At 33.2% G+C, this 16188-nt stretch overlaps 2 protein-coding genes across 3 annotated transcripts; one reads left to right on the forward strand and one right to left on the reverse strand.

Annotated features, from left to right (window-relative positions):
• The first annotated feature begins 2173 nt into the window (after nucleotides 1-2173).
• LOC105838611 (probable ATP-dependent RNA helicase DDX47) lies at nucleotides 2174-6052 on the forward strand. Its single transcript, XM_012684297.3, has 8 exons — nucleotides 2174-2363; nucleotides 3130-3223; nucleotides 3292-3456; nucleotides 3521-3687; nucleotides 3777-4013; nucleotides 4131-4354; nucleotides 4443-4704; nucleotides 4774-6052. The coding sequence occupies exons 1-8, from the start codon at nucleotides 2289-2291 to the stop codon at nucleotides 4900-4902; spliced, it is 1353 nt and encodes a 450-aa protein (XP_012539751.1). The 5' UTR covers nucleotides 2174-2288; the 3' UTR covers nucleotides 4903-6052.
• Nucleotides 6053-6575: 523 nt separating this feature from the next.
• LOC105838609 (CCR4-NOT transcription complex subunit 3) lies at nucleotides 6576-13788 on the reverse strand. Of its 2 annotated transcripts, none has more exons than XM_012684295.3 (9): nucleotides 13764-13788; nucleotides 12140-12372; nucleotides 11872-12027; nucleotides 11614-11793; nucleotides 11228-11515; nucleotides 10846-11101; nucleotides 10098-10717; nucleotides 9783-9992; nucleotides 6576-9277 (listed from the first exon to the last, which is right to left on the reverse strand). In XM_012684295.3, exons 1-9 carry the CDS (start codon nucleotides 13786-13788, stop codon nucleotides 9179-9181), a joined length of 2067 nt encoding a protein of 688 aa, XP_012539749.1. In that variant the 3' UTR covers nucleotides 6576-9178. The 2 variants fall into 2 exon arrangements, with proteins under 2 accessions (XP_012539749.1, XP_036138623.1); XM_036282730.1 differs by lacking the exon at nucleotides 13764-13788 and adding an exon at nucleotides 12975-13733 and having other exon boundaries at nucleotides 9141-9277.
• Between the last annotated feature and the right edge of the window lie 2400 nt (nucleotides 13789-16188).

Raw genomic sequence — 16188 nt, forward strand, 5'->3', positions numbered from 1 at the left:
GTAAATACATATTTCTTTTGAATTTATTATTGAGTTTACCAGACAATTAATTCTTAAACAATTCTTTAAATTTTTTACATTTAAAGTTTAATTAAAAAGATTAACAATTGTCTTAATAATTTTAATTATTTTTACCTTACACACATAACTTGCTGACAGAATTTGTATGAAGAGTATTAAAATATTGAAGATTTGATAATTTTTTAAAAATAATTAAAATTAAAGATTTTTAATTATGCAAAACGAAGTTTATTTAAAATTATTTCTAGCTCTCTTTAGGAATGCTACCTTAGAGTAGAGCAAAGGCTACGTTCTGGTATTTATGGTTTGTTCGCGTCGCCATGCTCCGACATGCTCCTACTCACTCCAACGCATTCTAATAGGTTGGCGTCATCGGAATCAACGTATTGGAGTGCGTTGGAGTGAATAGGAGCATGTTGGGGCATGTGACGCGAACAGACCCTTAAGGTGCAATTTCATGCGAGCGAACAAAGCTGGCTTTTATCCCTTCTCCATCGATTTTCGTTAAAATGGCCGTTTTAGCGCATCTCAGCGAAGGCACGCTCAAAGTTCGACACAGTCGAACTTTACAGCGAAGCAACTATACCTGCTACTGTACGTTTGTAATATTTAAAGTACGCGATGTACTGATTATAATACTGATTATAATCCATTTTTATACGCAGTTAATTACAGGCAGAGTTGCAAAATAATTTAATTATTGATTAATAATTGAATAATTAAATTAAAAATTTTTAATTAAATTTAGTTTAATTAAAAATTAAATTTCAATTCTTGATTAAATAAAATTTAATTGAGTATTAAATTTTAATTCTTAATTAAATTTTGTTGTAATTAAAAATTAGATTTTTTTTAATTGAGAAATAAAATTTAATTTTCAATTACAACAAAATTTAATTGAGAATTGAAATTTAAACCTCAATTGCAACAAGATTTAATTGAGCATTAAATCTTAATTTTTAATTAAATAAAATTTGATTGAGAATAAAATTTTAATTCTTAATTAATTTGTATTTAATTTTGAATTAAAACTTAATTATGAATTGGAATAAAATTTAATTAAAAATTTTTAATTTTTATTTAAAATAAATTTAATTCTTAACCGAAATAAATTTAACTGATCATCGAAATGTAATTCTTAATTAAATAAAACTCAGTCAATAATTAAATTCTAATTCTCAATAAAATTATATCTCTCAGGGAATGAAATTTTAATTTTCAATGTAATTAAATTAAATTAAGAATTAGATTATAATTCCTTTTTCCGTGTAGCCAATGACAGTGTCGAAATGGGACACGACAGGCAGCGTTGCAAATAATAAATATTTTATTTTTTATATTTCATTAATTACATTGAAATTGAAAAATTAAAAGTCAACTAATTTAATTTTAAATTAAATCTGATTTAATTTAAAATTAAAATGTAATTTACAATTACAACAAAATTTAATTGAGAATTGAATTTTTAATTACAGCAAAATTTAATTGAGCATTAAATTTAATTTTTAATTAAATAAAATTTAATTAAAAACTAAATTTTAATTCTTAATTAAATTTTACTTAATTAAGAATTAAATTTAATTTTTAATTAAACTTTATTTAATTGGTAATTAAAATTTAATTTTTAATTACAACAAAATTTAATTAAAAATTGAAATTTAATTCTCAATTAAATTTTGTTGTAATTGTAAATTACATTTTAATTTTTAATTTAATAAGATTTAATTTAAAATTGACTTTTAATTCTTCAATTTCAATGTAATTAATTGAAATATTTAATTAATTATTTGCAACTCTGATTACAGGTTTGGAACAAGAACAAGTTCTTGTTGATTGCAATGCTTATTGTATACAAATTCACAGTAAATAAACAAAAAGCCAGCGAAGACATACTCCATAAAAAGATAGGAGTGGGGATAAAAAGCCAGCTTTTCTTCGCTCCATGAAAAGGAAGGAGGCGAATAGCGATAGCTAAGCAACGCTGCTTTTTATTGGATGGGGAGGGGGTAAAAGCCAGCTTTGCTTCGCTCGCATGAAATTGTACCTTTACTGTCAGTACTGAAAATCTATAGTATATGTGACGTAAACTATAGATTTTCAGTACTGGCAGTGAATATCGGAACGCAGCCAAAGTAATACCATAGCGCATGCGCTATGGCTTCTGCATTCTGCCTTATGGCTCCTGTAATTTTACGTTCTTCCACCTTTAAGAACGTTAATCGACGCTAAAAACTTGCGTTTTTTTAATACTTTCGATTTGTAAAAACATGGAGAATTTAACAAAATCTACCGAAGATACTAAAGATGAAGATAACGTCGAAAGAATTACATGGAAAGATTTAGTAAGTACTCAACTACAGTAATCTCAATTATAACCTCAAAATTGCACATGTAAATGGTGTTATCTACAAAAATTTGAAAGATTATTGATGTAATAAATTATAATAAATATCTTTGTCGAAACAAATTGCGATTTTATATCACCTATACTTTAGGTGATATATACTCTTCATATTCTTTCACTCAAAATTTTTAACCCTTTAACTCTCTGTACACATTGTTTTTAGGTTATTATATATATAATTATTAGTAGTTATAACTAATTACTTTTAGGTTTTTAAAAAGAAAAAAATTTACGGAATAAAATTGTATAGAAAATTAAACAATAAACTTGTAAATTTAAATATGAGAGTTGAAGGTTAGGATTAAATCAAAAATTTATTGACTAAGAAATAATTACTTTCACAATGAACATAATTTAATAATAAATATAATAATCTTTGAATTTTTATGGACTAGTAAAATTTATGAGCAATACTTAATACAACAATGAATACATTTCACTTAATATTTATTAATATTAGGTTTGGTTAGGTTAGGTTATGTTTAGTATGTTGATTCCAATCTAGCGTAACTTTAAATTTAGTTTAACTTACTTTCCATCTTTTTCTAATTCTTAGAAGTAGAAAAAGAAATTAATTGAAGTTACAAATTTGGTACTAATAAACTAGATTATTAAAGTAATTTATTTTATATTATTAAAATGACTTTTTATGAATTTTTTGAAATATATTTCAAATAAATAACAAAAAATTATTATTATAACAGGGACTCGTGGATACTCTCTGCAAAACATGTGTAGATTTAAAATGGAAAGAACCCACCAAAATTCAACAGGAAGCTATTCCTTTGACGCTTCAAGGTAATTTAAACAGTAACTTTATTACAATACATTTCTGAAAAATGCTAACATTTATTATTCATTGACAGGCAAGGATGTGATTGGACTAGCAGAAACTGGATCTGGTAAAACTGCTGCTTTTGCATTACCTATACTACAAGCTTTATTAGAGAATCCTCAGAGATATTTTGCACTGATACTAACTCCAACGAGGGAATTAGCATTCCAAATCTCAGAACAATTTGAAGCATTAGGTGAGAATAACTCATTTTGTCTGTTAAACGCTTCAATTTATGTCACATTGAAATTTTATTTTAGGTTCCAATATAGGTGTGAAAACTGTAGTGCTGGTAGGTGGTATGGACATGCATGCACAAGGAATGATACTGGAAAAGAAACCTCACATCATCATCGCTACACCTGGTAGATTAGTTGATCACTTGGAGAACACAAAGGGGTTTAATCTGCGACAGTTAAAGTTTCTGGTAATTATATATAAAGCAGATAAAGATTTTTTATTTTACTAATTATTACGCATTGCTTTTATGGTTTGGCTTATTTTTCATTTTATAAGGTGATGGACGAGGCGGATCGCATCTTGAACATGGATTTTGAAGTGGAGGTCGATAAAATTCTTCGAGTGATACCGCGGGAAAGAAGGACGTTGTTATTTTCGGCAACCATGACTAAGAAGGTGCAGAAATTGCAACGCGCGTCCCTACGGAATCCCGTGAAGGTCGAAGTGTCTACCAAGTATCAAACTGTGGAAAAACTGCAACAATATTACATATTTATTCCAGTGAAATTTAAGGTACAAAATGTTAACTACTAGTTGCAAAATAAATATCGATAGATATCAATCACATGCGATATATCTTTAAAAAATGTTAATCAAAATAACATTGTGTATGTAAAACAATGGTTGTAGGACGTGTACCTTGTACATATCTTGAATGAATTGGCAGGCAACAGTTTCATGATATTTTGCGGAACCTGCAATAATACAGTGAGAACTGCTCTGCTGTTACGAAACCTGGGATTCATGGCGGTTCCATTGCACGGGCAAATGTCGCAGAACAAGAGAATCGCCGCTCTTACGAAATTTAAAGCGAAAAACAGATCTATATTAATCTCAACGGATGTTGCTAGCAGGCCAGTACATAATCTGAGCCAAAAATATATTAAAATACTTTTATATTAAAAATAATACATTTTAATCATTTTTGCATTGTTCTTGCAGAGGTCTTGATATTCCACATGTAGATATTGTCATCAATTTTGACATCCCTACGCACAGTAAAGATTACATACACAGAGTAGGTAGAACTGCGCGTGCAGGTCGATCAGGCCGTTCTATCACATTTGTTACGCAATACGACGTGGAACTGTATCAACGAATAGAACAGTTAATATCAAAACAATTGCCGTTGTATCCTACAGAGGAAGAAGAAGTAATGTTGCTGCAGGAGAGAGTGAGTGAGGCGCAACGATTAGTAAAAATGGTAAAAACAATTTTACATGTGAATAATTCGATAAGGCATAGACTATATAAATATATCTAACTACCATAGGATATGAAAAATATTGAAGAGAACAAAAAATCGGGTAAACGGAAACGTGGTGGCGACAATGAGGATGATGACACGGAACAATCTATTGGAGTAAGAAAAAGAGTGAAAGTAAAGACCAAAAGAAAGTAATAATTATAATAATGATTCATTCATTAATCGATTTTCTTAATATTATAATTGTGGCAAATCAATATAAATCTTTATCTAACTTATTCTAATTTAATTTATCTCCATGGCATATCGATAAATAAGAATAAATTGAATTAATTCTAACTTTAATTTAAATACTTTAATTTAATAAAAATATAATTAAATTGATTAATTTGATTTAAATAGCAAATATAAATTAAAATTCGATATGGGAACATTTATCATGCAGTACAAATAAAAATTTCTTTCTCATGTGACTCATTTGTTTCTTCGCGGTACCCATATTACGTCACAACTATTTTGACTATTTAGTTCAAGATTTTTGAAAACAAATTATGGATGGTGTTAATGACACTAGTAAAAATACTCCCATAAGAATTGAATTCAGAAACGTCCTGTTCTCTCTCTGATAAAGTTTATACAAATATTGATTAATATTTTGAAAAGCCCATCAAAGATTTGTCACTGATCCGCCAGGACATAACACCCTTCTATCCCTTTTCATTTTTCATCTCTTTTGTAATGTTTCCTACCCCTTATCCTGTTCTCAGAGATAGATTCTCCTAGAGATAAAGATAGAACCCCCTTTCCAAAATATTTAATATTTCCATAAAACAAAGTGAAAATAGATTGTAAGATATGTTGTTAATATTAATTACGATTAATTTTGATATAATAAAATCATTTTCTGCGTTCTTCAAAATTTGCATTACTAGATCACTATTTTATTTTTGTAAGTCTGTTCTTATATTAATTTAATATCCAGCTGATCTCGCAGCATTTGCAAAAGGTTTTATTTCGCAATAAAGTTTATATATTTTGTGTAATAATATTGTGTGCCAAATACTTTGAATCAAATTATACGAATATGAATTATACGACTGCAATAAAATATAGACCGTAAAGATGCATCTATGGTTTAATAGTTTAAGGATTAATTCGATAATATGCAATTTAATTATTCAGAAATTTAATTGCCTTTTATTTTACTATTTCACCTATAAATCAAGAAATTATTTTTTTATAATTCATGTTTTTTTATTGTACATTATGTATCTTCTCATTGTGGAGCTAAGCTAATCTTGTCTGTATCGTTTCAATGTTAATATATGTACTACTGAAGCAATTATTCATTTGTATATTGTATACTTATTAGATATCTTTTATTAGATTTTGAATTCTACATATATTAAAATTTATGCAACTCTAACATCAGGATATACAAGTTTCAAAATTTATGGATTCACTATTCATATAAAATTTTCGGCAATTTATCGTATGGATTTTTCATATTTACAATTCTTTCATAATTTGTCACAAATGAGAGAATTTTTAAGTAATCTAATCGACTTTTTGTGCCGATTATCATAATAAACTATCAATATACATAATAAACAAATACAATTTGACTGATTTATGATTTATGTTATTTAATTTGGTCAAAAATGTGTTTCGTTTGATAAGTAACAACTCAGTGAATCTATTCACAAATCTTATACGAATAGTGAACTGCAAATTATACGAATCGTGCATAGTCTGATGCTGGTGCAAACTCGACTGGATTAGCAGATGAATGGTGGAAAACTTGTACGAAGATGTATTCCTGTAAGACACTTGAAATATAATTAAACTCAGCAATAAGGCAAACGTGGTTATATTGAAGAAATTAGTACTGTATTTTAATAACTTGAAGTCTTTGCACAAAGCAGTATGGTATTTAAATATCACTCAAATAATCACAATAAAATATATTATTAAGTAAAATCACAATTTTTTATCATTTGCGATAAACGCGTTAGGGAGGAAATTAATTTCGGAGCATCGAAGACAAAATTTGTTATTATATAACAAACGGAGGTCTTCTTTTCACTTGCACGTTTCTATTTGAGTGTTATCACATAAGCAGAACATCCCGTTTACAAGTAGAAATGCAGACAAAGGAAAGCACGTTCGTCCCTACGGCAGAAAATGTTATAACTAGTGTTATAACAATCATTATATATACAGCTTTTACACTATTGTAAAATTGATAATTGATTGTTTTTCGTCAAATCTCTATAGAAAATCAGTAATTCATTGTACAAGTTTTTGTAGTACAAAATACGGTACAAGAAACACGGTAAGCGTTCCTTTGAATTTACAACTACGATGCGTCGTCTAATTGCTAGGAGATTATTGTATAAAGTGGCAATAGATCCTCATTATTTTTCGTGCTTTTTTTCTTTAACCGCTTAGCGGCGCACGTAATCACGTATCGCGCAGGTTACAACAAATATAAACGTGCATTTCGTTGAATATCTTTTAATGCTCTGCCAATGTTGCTTGTTTGTAAAAAGCGCTAATTAAAATGCTGCAATTTCAAACTGCGGTATACGCATTTAACTCAGTTGTTATCAATGCGATGCAAGCTTGTTAACAAACATTTTGTGCAAGCAAGTACTCGGTAAAATCATCAGCAACACACACAAACGTGTTTCGAACGCGATCGTGTCGATCTCGTGACGACATTAAGAGATAATTCGTACAACCGTATGCTGTAAATCTTGCACAACAATTTTATCGCGACGTGTTTCACTGTTCTTTTTTTTACAATTGTATAATTTTTAGTCTTTTCGATTATCTGAAGTAAATTTGAAAAATGCGTGATCAGCTGATTTTGTCATGCAAATAATAGATATCGAGATCGCCGCAATCTCTGCAACAAGAGTATCTGCTTAGAGTATATGTATACGCTACGCTTTATTCGGTCATTAAATTTCGTTTTTCTCTAACCCGCTAAATAATTGTATGAGAATCTCAACTTATAGTTTTTATTACTAGGGAAAGGGATATATTTCTAATCTCGTTGTTGAAGGTTCTTGCGATAATGAATGACACGTCCATAAAACAAAAGTCACTTTGATCTGGCGATGTGACGGTCCTGTGCGAGATTATTTATTTTAAATGCCGATACTATCCTTACAGCATGGTTAATAATACCTGATAAAAATCTGTGTTGTCAAGTATTTTGACATTTTTTAAAATAATTATTATTATTCTCAATGTGAGAAAATTTAATATTGAATAGAGCAATATCTTTTCTTCTTGTACCTTTTCCAGATTATAAAAAATTACACAATGTCATTTCATTTTATAATAATTATTATAGTATCAGCAATTTATTCGGATATTAATGTACGCGCTAGAATATTACTACGGCAATACTGACAGTTTATAATAAATAAATTCGCACAGTATGACCTTCTCTTTCTGTGATTTGATAAAACAGATACGCACATGCATATCGATAGCGTCTCACACGATGAGTTAGTAAACTTGTTGAAATGCTTGTAATTTGAGGATAAAGTGCGTAGCATGAAAAGCTTAGCCTAGCACGCTACCGTTAATAATACGCGGTACAATCTTAAAAATTCGACGACGAGCCTCGGCCTTATCAATCGTTAGAACACATATAAGTAACCTATTTCGAAAGCGGTCTAATCACGATGGATGGAATGTTTTCTTCCAAACGTAGTAAAGGTTGAGATGATGTGCTAGTGCATGACAAAAATCGAAACAACTTAGGTTTCATTCAAATGAGAAATAAAATATATTCCATAATATTATTATTCACTATTTCTACACATTCTGTACATTAATTCAATTTAAGGGTTTTATACCTCGATACACTTTATACAAAAAGGCTACTTATAATCTAACATTAAGACGTACCATAGCATGAGCGCCCCTCCACCTTATCGCCAGACGGCAGACGGGTCGCACGCATGTTTGTACTGGTATTACAGAGTCAGTCGCCAGCAAGTACATCGTCCTTTCTCTCTCTCTCTCTCTCTCGCGCGCGCACTCTTTCATTCTTTCTCCATTATCACACAGCACACTGAATCATTCCACGTGTTTCTGCAGTGCTTTCTTCTTCATTTTTCCTTTAATTCTTTTTCTCTCCGGGTTCCTCGTTATCATTTACAATAATTACGATTTAATTCCCATACAATCTTGTTTCTTTTTTTCACTCTTTTTTCCCTTTTGACCTATCTTTCATTGAAAAAAGGCTTAAGAAAAATTTTGTCGTCGCAGCATCGAAATGTAATGAAATGCTTTCATTGACTTCTATGCACGAATTTGTTCTTCTTTTTATTAACTGATTTTTTTAATATTAAACTACCGATTTTATACCGAACGTAATTATCTTCTGCGAAAGTTCAGATAACACAATACCGGTACAAAAACGGCGTATTTCGAAGACTCAACAGAACTATTAGTTCAGGTCTCTGTCCTCTAAGTACTTGTATTCGAAAGTAAATCCTTCTTTTTTCCTCTGCCCCCATTTTTCGTAGTCAAAATAGATGTATGTTCCCTGAAATACAAGTGATTCTTATAGAATGTCACTAGATATTACATCTAGGATAATGCGAATCAAATAATCAACTCCTATTTCACCCCTTGTAGTAGTTTTTTAGAGGTCTAAACCAGAGTTGAATATTTACACATAAAATATTAATAATTTACAATGTATATATATAATATAAACTATATTTTACATAAACAAATTATGTGAGTTATGAAAATAATCCATAAAACAGTAAAAATTATATTTTTTAAATTTTAATATTTTGTCAATACTCTCTCTTGTCAGATATTTTAACAATCACATAACTTAATTACTTTTTTCATTCAATTTATGTATTGTCATTTAATTATATTATTATAATTATAATCTGCATCATTTGTATCTACATGAAAAATATTCATGTAAACAATACATAATTCATGTAGACGTAATCTTGAAATTTACGGCACAACCCTGGTATAAACTATCCCTTTTTTCACAAAAATTGAGTAAAAAAAAAAGATGCACTAACCTGCTCGTATTCTTCGTTAATAACTTTCGGTTCCTCATGCCTCTGGAACCACATCATATATTTCGTATGAAACCTCCAACTTTGTTTCTTCAGAGCTTTTGCTGCCAAATACTGCCCTTTAGATCCTTCCATATAATAAAATATAAAGAACAAAGTTTCTGTAGAAAGACGTTGGAAGAACTCCACAGTATCCGAATGGGGAAGCTGAACCTGAACGAAGCACGTGCGTGTGTTAGTTAGTAGCGACAGTCCACGCGGTCATTCATTATACGGATTTAGCATCCAAAGAACGATTAAAACGCATAGGAAATGTACCTGCTGATAATAAGGTGGAGTGGTACAGGTATTTCTCGGTAGATACGATCGTAATCTTTCCGAGTCAGACGGATGTGGCATATGATAGTAGGCGGCTTCCATCATTTGGAACTGCAGCTGATGCTCCTTCTGTAACGGCACGGGTCCCAGGGGCGCGACTCCAAGCAGCGGAGGAATGTGTGCTTCTGACGTGGCGTTGCTGTTGCTACTGTTGCTCGTCTTAGCACTGTCAAAGATGTTTCGGTTCGGCTCGGAAGGTGGTATCTCAAGACCTGCTCGGACAATTACTTGTTGGGCAATGGATTTTAGAGAGGACATGCTTCCATCGGGAAGCTTAGGGATGAGACCATTGGCAGTGGACGGTGCTGGCGAGCAGGAGTTTGCGGGCATCGGCGAGGATCTACTGCTGACCGACGATTGCGGAGACGAGGATGGCGGTACCGGCGTAGTCATCTCGGTTTCGCTGTTGTGATTCTGACTCTGCTGGCTATGCAACACATGCGTCGTCTGTGTCGGCGCTGGATTATTATTGTGTTGTTGTTGCGCGACCGTTTGCGGCACACTCGACGTAACGCTGGACGTAGACGATGACGATAAGATATTGTTTTCGCTGTTGTGAACTATGAAAAAAAGAGATTTAATGTTATTAATAATGTTACCTATTGGAACGTATCTACAAGATCACGAATTGATCTTCTATTCAACTATATCCACGAATGTGATCGTGTACAGAAAAAAAATGTCTTACTGGATGTTTTGTTCGAGGTAGAATGGATGGCTTGCGAATTGCTGTGCGAGGCAGCTACAGTGGCGAAATTGCCGGCGTTAGTCGTGGCAATGTGATTGCTCGTAGAACTAGGCGAGCTATGGCTAGGTGTCATGGGAATGGTTTTGCTTGGAGTGCTGCTCGATAGCATGTTCGATTTTATGGTGGCAGTGCTTCCCGTGGTTGGAATGCTCGCTTGCGTATTCAGTAGCGGCCTGACTGCGGTTGGTTTCACAGGCTGAAATCAAACGAGACATCGGAAGCGATGCTCCATATATCCATATCGACAGATCTCTCGACGAGGTTTATCGATTTTCCCCACTCTTTTTCTTGGATTAAAAATTGAGAATAAAAGAATCCACACCTTGGTTTTCTTGTCATTGTCTGTAGAACTATCGCTCGAATGATTATGCATAGTGGAGCTCAACGACGGCGACGGTATGGGCGAAGTGCAGGAATTAGTCGACGTTGGGGTACCGCCGGTTTCATTGCTGTTGTTGCTATCCGTTGTCGCCGATGAGGGGATGCCAACACCAGATAATTCGACTTCATCGAGGCCGATAATATCATCGTAAATATATTCGTTTTCCTCGAAATCAGGATCTTGCGAAGATTCGATATAATACTCGACATCATCCTTTATCCTCTTAATCTGTTGATAATTTTCACATGAGAATTAATAGGAAAATCTATCATCGCAACTCGCGTTATACGACCGCTTCATATTATGCCAATCTGAAAAACCCTTACTGTGTTGACCTCGACAGACATATTATCAAGCATACGTAATAATGTCTCCAATTTACGGATATGGTAGCGGTGCTTGTCGAGCTTCGCCTTTAATTCGTCCACCCTATCCTGTTTATCTTTGTCTATCCTTTTCTTCTTTCCTGCTTGTAACGATTCTATTTCTGACTCAAATGTATCCATCTGTACAAAAAAAAAACGTGTTTACTCCTACTTAATTACTATCAAAGATGATTCAAGGTATATTGTAAAGATTAGCACCTGTAGATTGAGAGCGTCTATAGAATTGGCGAGCCAATTAGTAACTTCGTCCTTCTCCTTTTGAGCTGGGTCCAATTTTTGTGCAGCGCCTAAACCTTCTTTAGAATAAGCCTTTGTTTTCGTCTCTCTTTCTACAACTTTAAATCTTTCCATTTGCTATAAAGCATAAAATATTTCCTCTATACAACTTATTTATAACAATTTATTTACTGTATGTAGTTCTTATTCAAGCGATAGAACTACATGTACCAAGTGTAAATATACTAACAGTTTCAATTAACTTCCGGTAGTCAAGAAGTGTGCTCTTATCTTTTATTTCACCCGACGCGATCCAGCTTTTAATTTGATCGCGTAACCTCTGAAGTTTCTTGATTTCCTTTTTGAGATCAGCCTCATACTTCTCCTTCTGATTACTGTTCGTGGCATTGTGAACTTTTTGCCAAATATCTTCAAAGGTTTCCACACCTTCCGTCACTTTTTTAAGGCACCGATCTATTTCACCTAAAATGATAAAACATATATATATAAGTCACTATATAACTACATGTTATGTATTTATTTCCTTGATACAAATTGTTTCATTTTATTGAAAATTTATTTGAAATATAATATTTTAATGTAACTAGAATAAAATTTATTACTTCAGCCTATACATTGCCAAGAAAGGACTTGAATTTACAATATTACCTTATCCACACATTTATCCACACCATATCTATTTACTTGATTTAACTTGCCTAGGCTCCTATATTTTAACATAACTTAAAAATAAAAAATTATATATCAGCTTTCTTCCTAGCTTTCAATTTATAAACTAATTGCATACAGATTTCCAAGAATTAATCCATTTTTGGTCATAAATTTAAAATTTAATAATTACTTTACTTTTAACTTATTATTCAGGTAAAATAAAATAAAATATAAATCATAATTCATACATAAAGATCTGTTTATTTTGCAGCTGAACTCTTGAACATTAGCTTATTTTTTCTCTTTCTCTCTCTCTCTAACAAAAAAGAAAAAATGAGTACAAGAAATTTTAAAAAAGTAAGACAGCACAAGACTGCTTTATGTTTATACACAAACCAACCAGTTGCAAGTACCTGAGATTATTGGATCTTAATAACAATGGAACCGACAGCTTGAATTTGATTTCTATAATAAAATATATTTATTACAAGAGAATCCTTAGAAAGAGAAAGAAAAACATATAATACTACATTATAAATACAATCCTTGCAAAATTGAAATTGAAAGCAAAAAAGAGACAAGATAACAATCAATGCAAAAAAATACAATAGAAAAAAAATCTTCATTTTCACATAATTATCTCAAGGTAAAAAACATCCGTACTCTACGCTCGTCCGTAACATAATTTACATTCATAACAAGTATGCAAAACGAATCTCAAGACGTATGGCGCATGGTTCGCGCCAACACGATTAATTAGAGTTAATATTTAAACACTTTTAAAGGTTATGCCGACAAAATAAAAAGCCGCCGCGTTCTCCGTGGTGGAGAATCCACCACGCAATCGCAAGCGGGGACAAACTATTTGACAGGGGCGAGTGAAGTCTACGGATTCGGAAGACCGTAGCTCTGGCCCGTGTCGATGACGAGCCATCCGTCGTAGCCATTTGGGTCCACGACGCTGTGCGGAACCGAGCGACCGTGCGCCGGGAAGCCGCGGATGCGTGTCGCGCCGAGTCCTCGCACGCGACTCGGCGCGACTCGCACGCGCGTGCCAGCGGCGGCGAAAAAAAAATCGCGGGAGACAGGCGACGAGTAAACGAGCCGGACCACGGGCCAGACGGACGACCCGATGCGGGTCTCGGACAGGAACGGCAATATTATCCAAAATGTAAACACGCTGAAAAACACTTTCTCCTCACCTTGCAACTTTCTTGTCGCAGCCATGGCTATGTGAACATGTGATAAAATGGTTCATGCATAGTCTAGACGTATTTGGTGTGATACGGAGCAATTTATCGGTACGAATAGTCGTGGAACTATTATTCCCCGTGTGATATGGGAGCCTCGGCCACAAGATGGCTTCCGTTTTCAAATGACAACGTCCGACCGTCCGTGTGTCGCGGCGCACAGAGAGACCCACCGCGAACCTGCCCCTAGAGATTTCCCGCGACGCCCGCCCGCGAGCTCCGTGAACGCCGTCCGTTCGCGCGTATCCGAGAAACCTCCTATCGAGATGCCGGCGCGTCTCGCTTTTGCCGCCCGTAAAAGAAATCGCGAGAGAGGCGAGTAGCATCAACAAACGTGATATACACGAGATACGAGGAGCGAGATAGCGCGATACGCGTCGACGCACTCGCACGCATTCTATATCCGATGCATGTAAACTTCGACGGCTTCGACGGCGTTTCGCCGAATGCGATATTAGCAGTGACGTGTACCTAGGGACTCGGCGGCCCGCGCGACTTCCCTACGGCTTTCTTTTCAGTTCCTGTCGGATCTAATGCCCAGTCTACAATGAGTCGTTGGTCGTTGGTCGTAAGAAATTTAACCAATTATGTTCGGTTATTCTTCTCTAAGATCAACTGTGATTGGTTAAATTTCTTACGACCAACGACCAACGACTCATTGTAGACTGGGCATAAGCCCTAATCTACAATAAAGGATTTAAGTCGTAAGAAACTGGCCAATCACAATAGATTTTTATAAAAATACTCGATTGTGATTGGTTAATTTCTTAGGGCTTAAAGCTTAAATCTTTATTGTAGACAAGAGCTAAGACGTAATCTACAATAAAGATTTAAGCTTTAAGCCATAAGAAATTGACCAATCATAGTCAATTTACCAATCATAATTGAATGTGAGAAGAATAATCGAATATAAATTGGTTAATTCCTTATGGCTTAAGGCTTACTACACTTATTGTAGATCCGGCGTTACAGCTTAAGATTTACTACACCTATTGTAGACCCGGCCTAATGCATTATAGAAGAGATTGTGCGGTGGCCCGATTTTTCATGCTAGATCACATACGAGATCACATACGTCTTAATACATGTCCTGATTGGCTCAGATGATTATGTCACCAATCGTAAGCCAATGAAGATACGTAGTACCAAAAATCGTGTGTCGAAGGCTTTACTATCCTATTGTAAACCCTAATAAAAATAAAAACCATTACTCCTGTTGGAGTAAGAATAAGAAGTAAGAGCCCGCGCACAGACTTTTGCATAACGTATAACATAAATGCATAAGAAATTCGATTGGTTGAATTTTTATGCACTTTGCTTATGGACCAATCAATTTGCTTATGTAACGTTATGCGTTATGCAAAAGTGTGTGCGGGGGCCCTAAGAAATATGAAATGAGATTTGCCCATTTCATTTACTCCTGGTTTTTAATTGGTCAATTGTTATGGTATATCCACACAAACTTGCATAAGCGCATAAGCATATACATAAGAAAATTGATTGGTCTAAAAGCACTTACATAAGAAAATAGACCAATCAAATTCCTTATGCATATGCTTATGCGCTTATGCAAGTTCTATAGACGCGGTTTTAATCGTTTAATTGATTTAATTATTTACATGTTAACCATTAATTGAAATTAATATAAGACTCGTAGTTATAATTATTGACGTATAAGAGCCGATTTCACCAACTTCGGTTACCTTAACCGGTCGGTTATTCCATTGAAATTGACCAATCGTATTCGTCGTTAAGCAAAATTAACAAATGCGATTGGTCAATTCCAATGGAATAACCGACCGGTTAAGGTAACCGGAGTTGGTGAAATCGGCCCTAAATGTTGGTTAACTCTGATTTGGAGATATGAAATATATGATAAAATATATTAACGAAGTCTATTAGTAGCTTAAAATTTACAAAAAAAATCAATTTGTTTATGTACTCTTTCTTTCTCTTTTTTCTCATAATTCTCTCTGTTCCTTTTTATCAATTTTATTCTACAAATTTCGATCTTGTGTATTTTTTCTTCTCTTTTTATTAGATTTAATCATAATATTTTTATTCTGCGCAGCTATGTAATAAATGTAAAGTCATGAAGTTCCATAAAATAATATGGGAAAGTTTGATTTATAAATTTATGAAACTGTAACCATTTCTGGTATGTTAAACTTTATCCGGCACAAGTCAACGATTACGAAAAATATAAATGTGTCAAATATACAGTTCACGACTGCGAAAGAAGTAATGGGGTAGAATTAATTTTTATTTCACATATGTAACACATTGTATATTGTAAATTATAAGGAATAATTTGAAAGATATAAATATTAAAATTTTAGTACACTAGTTCCAACTTCTTGGTAAACTTATCTATCAG

The sequence above is a fragment of the Monomorium pharaonis genome, chromosome 2 (assembly GCF_013373865.1).
Source record: "Monomorium pharaonis isolate MP-MQ-018 chromosome 2, ASM1337386v2, whole genome shotgun sequence".
In the NCBI taxonomy this organism is placed as follows: domain Eukaryota; kingdom Metazoa; phylum Arthropoda; class Insecta; order Hymenoptera; family Formicidae; genus Monomorium; species Monomorium pharaonis.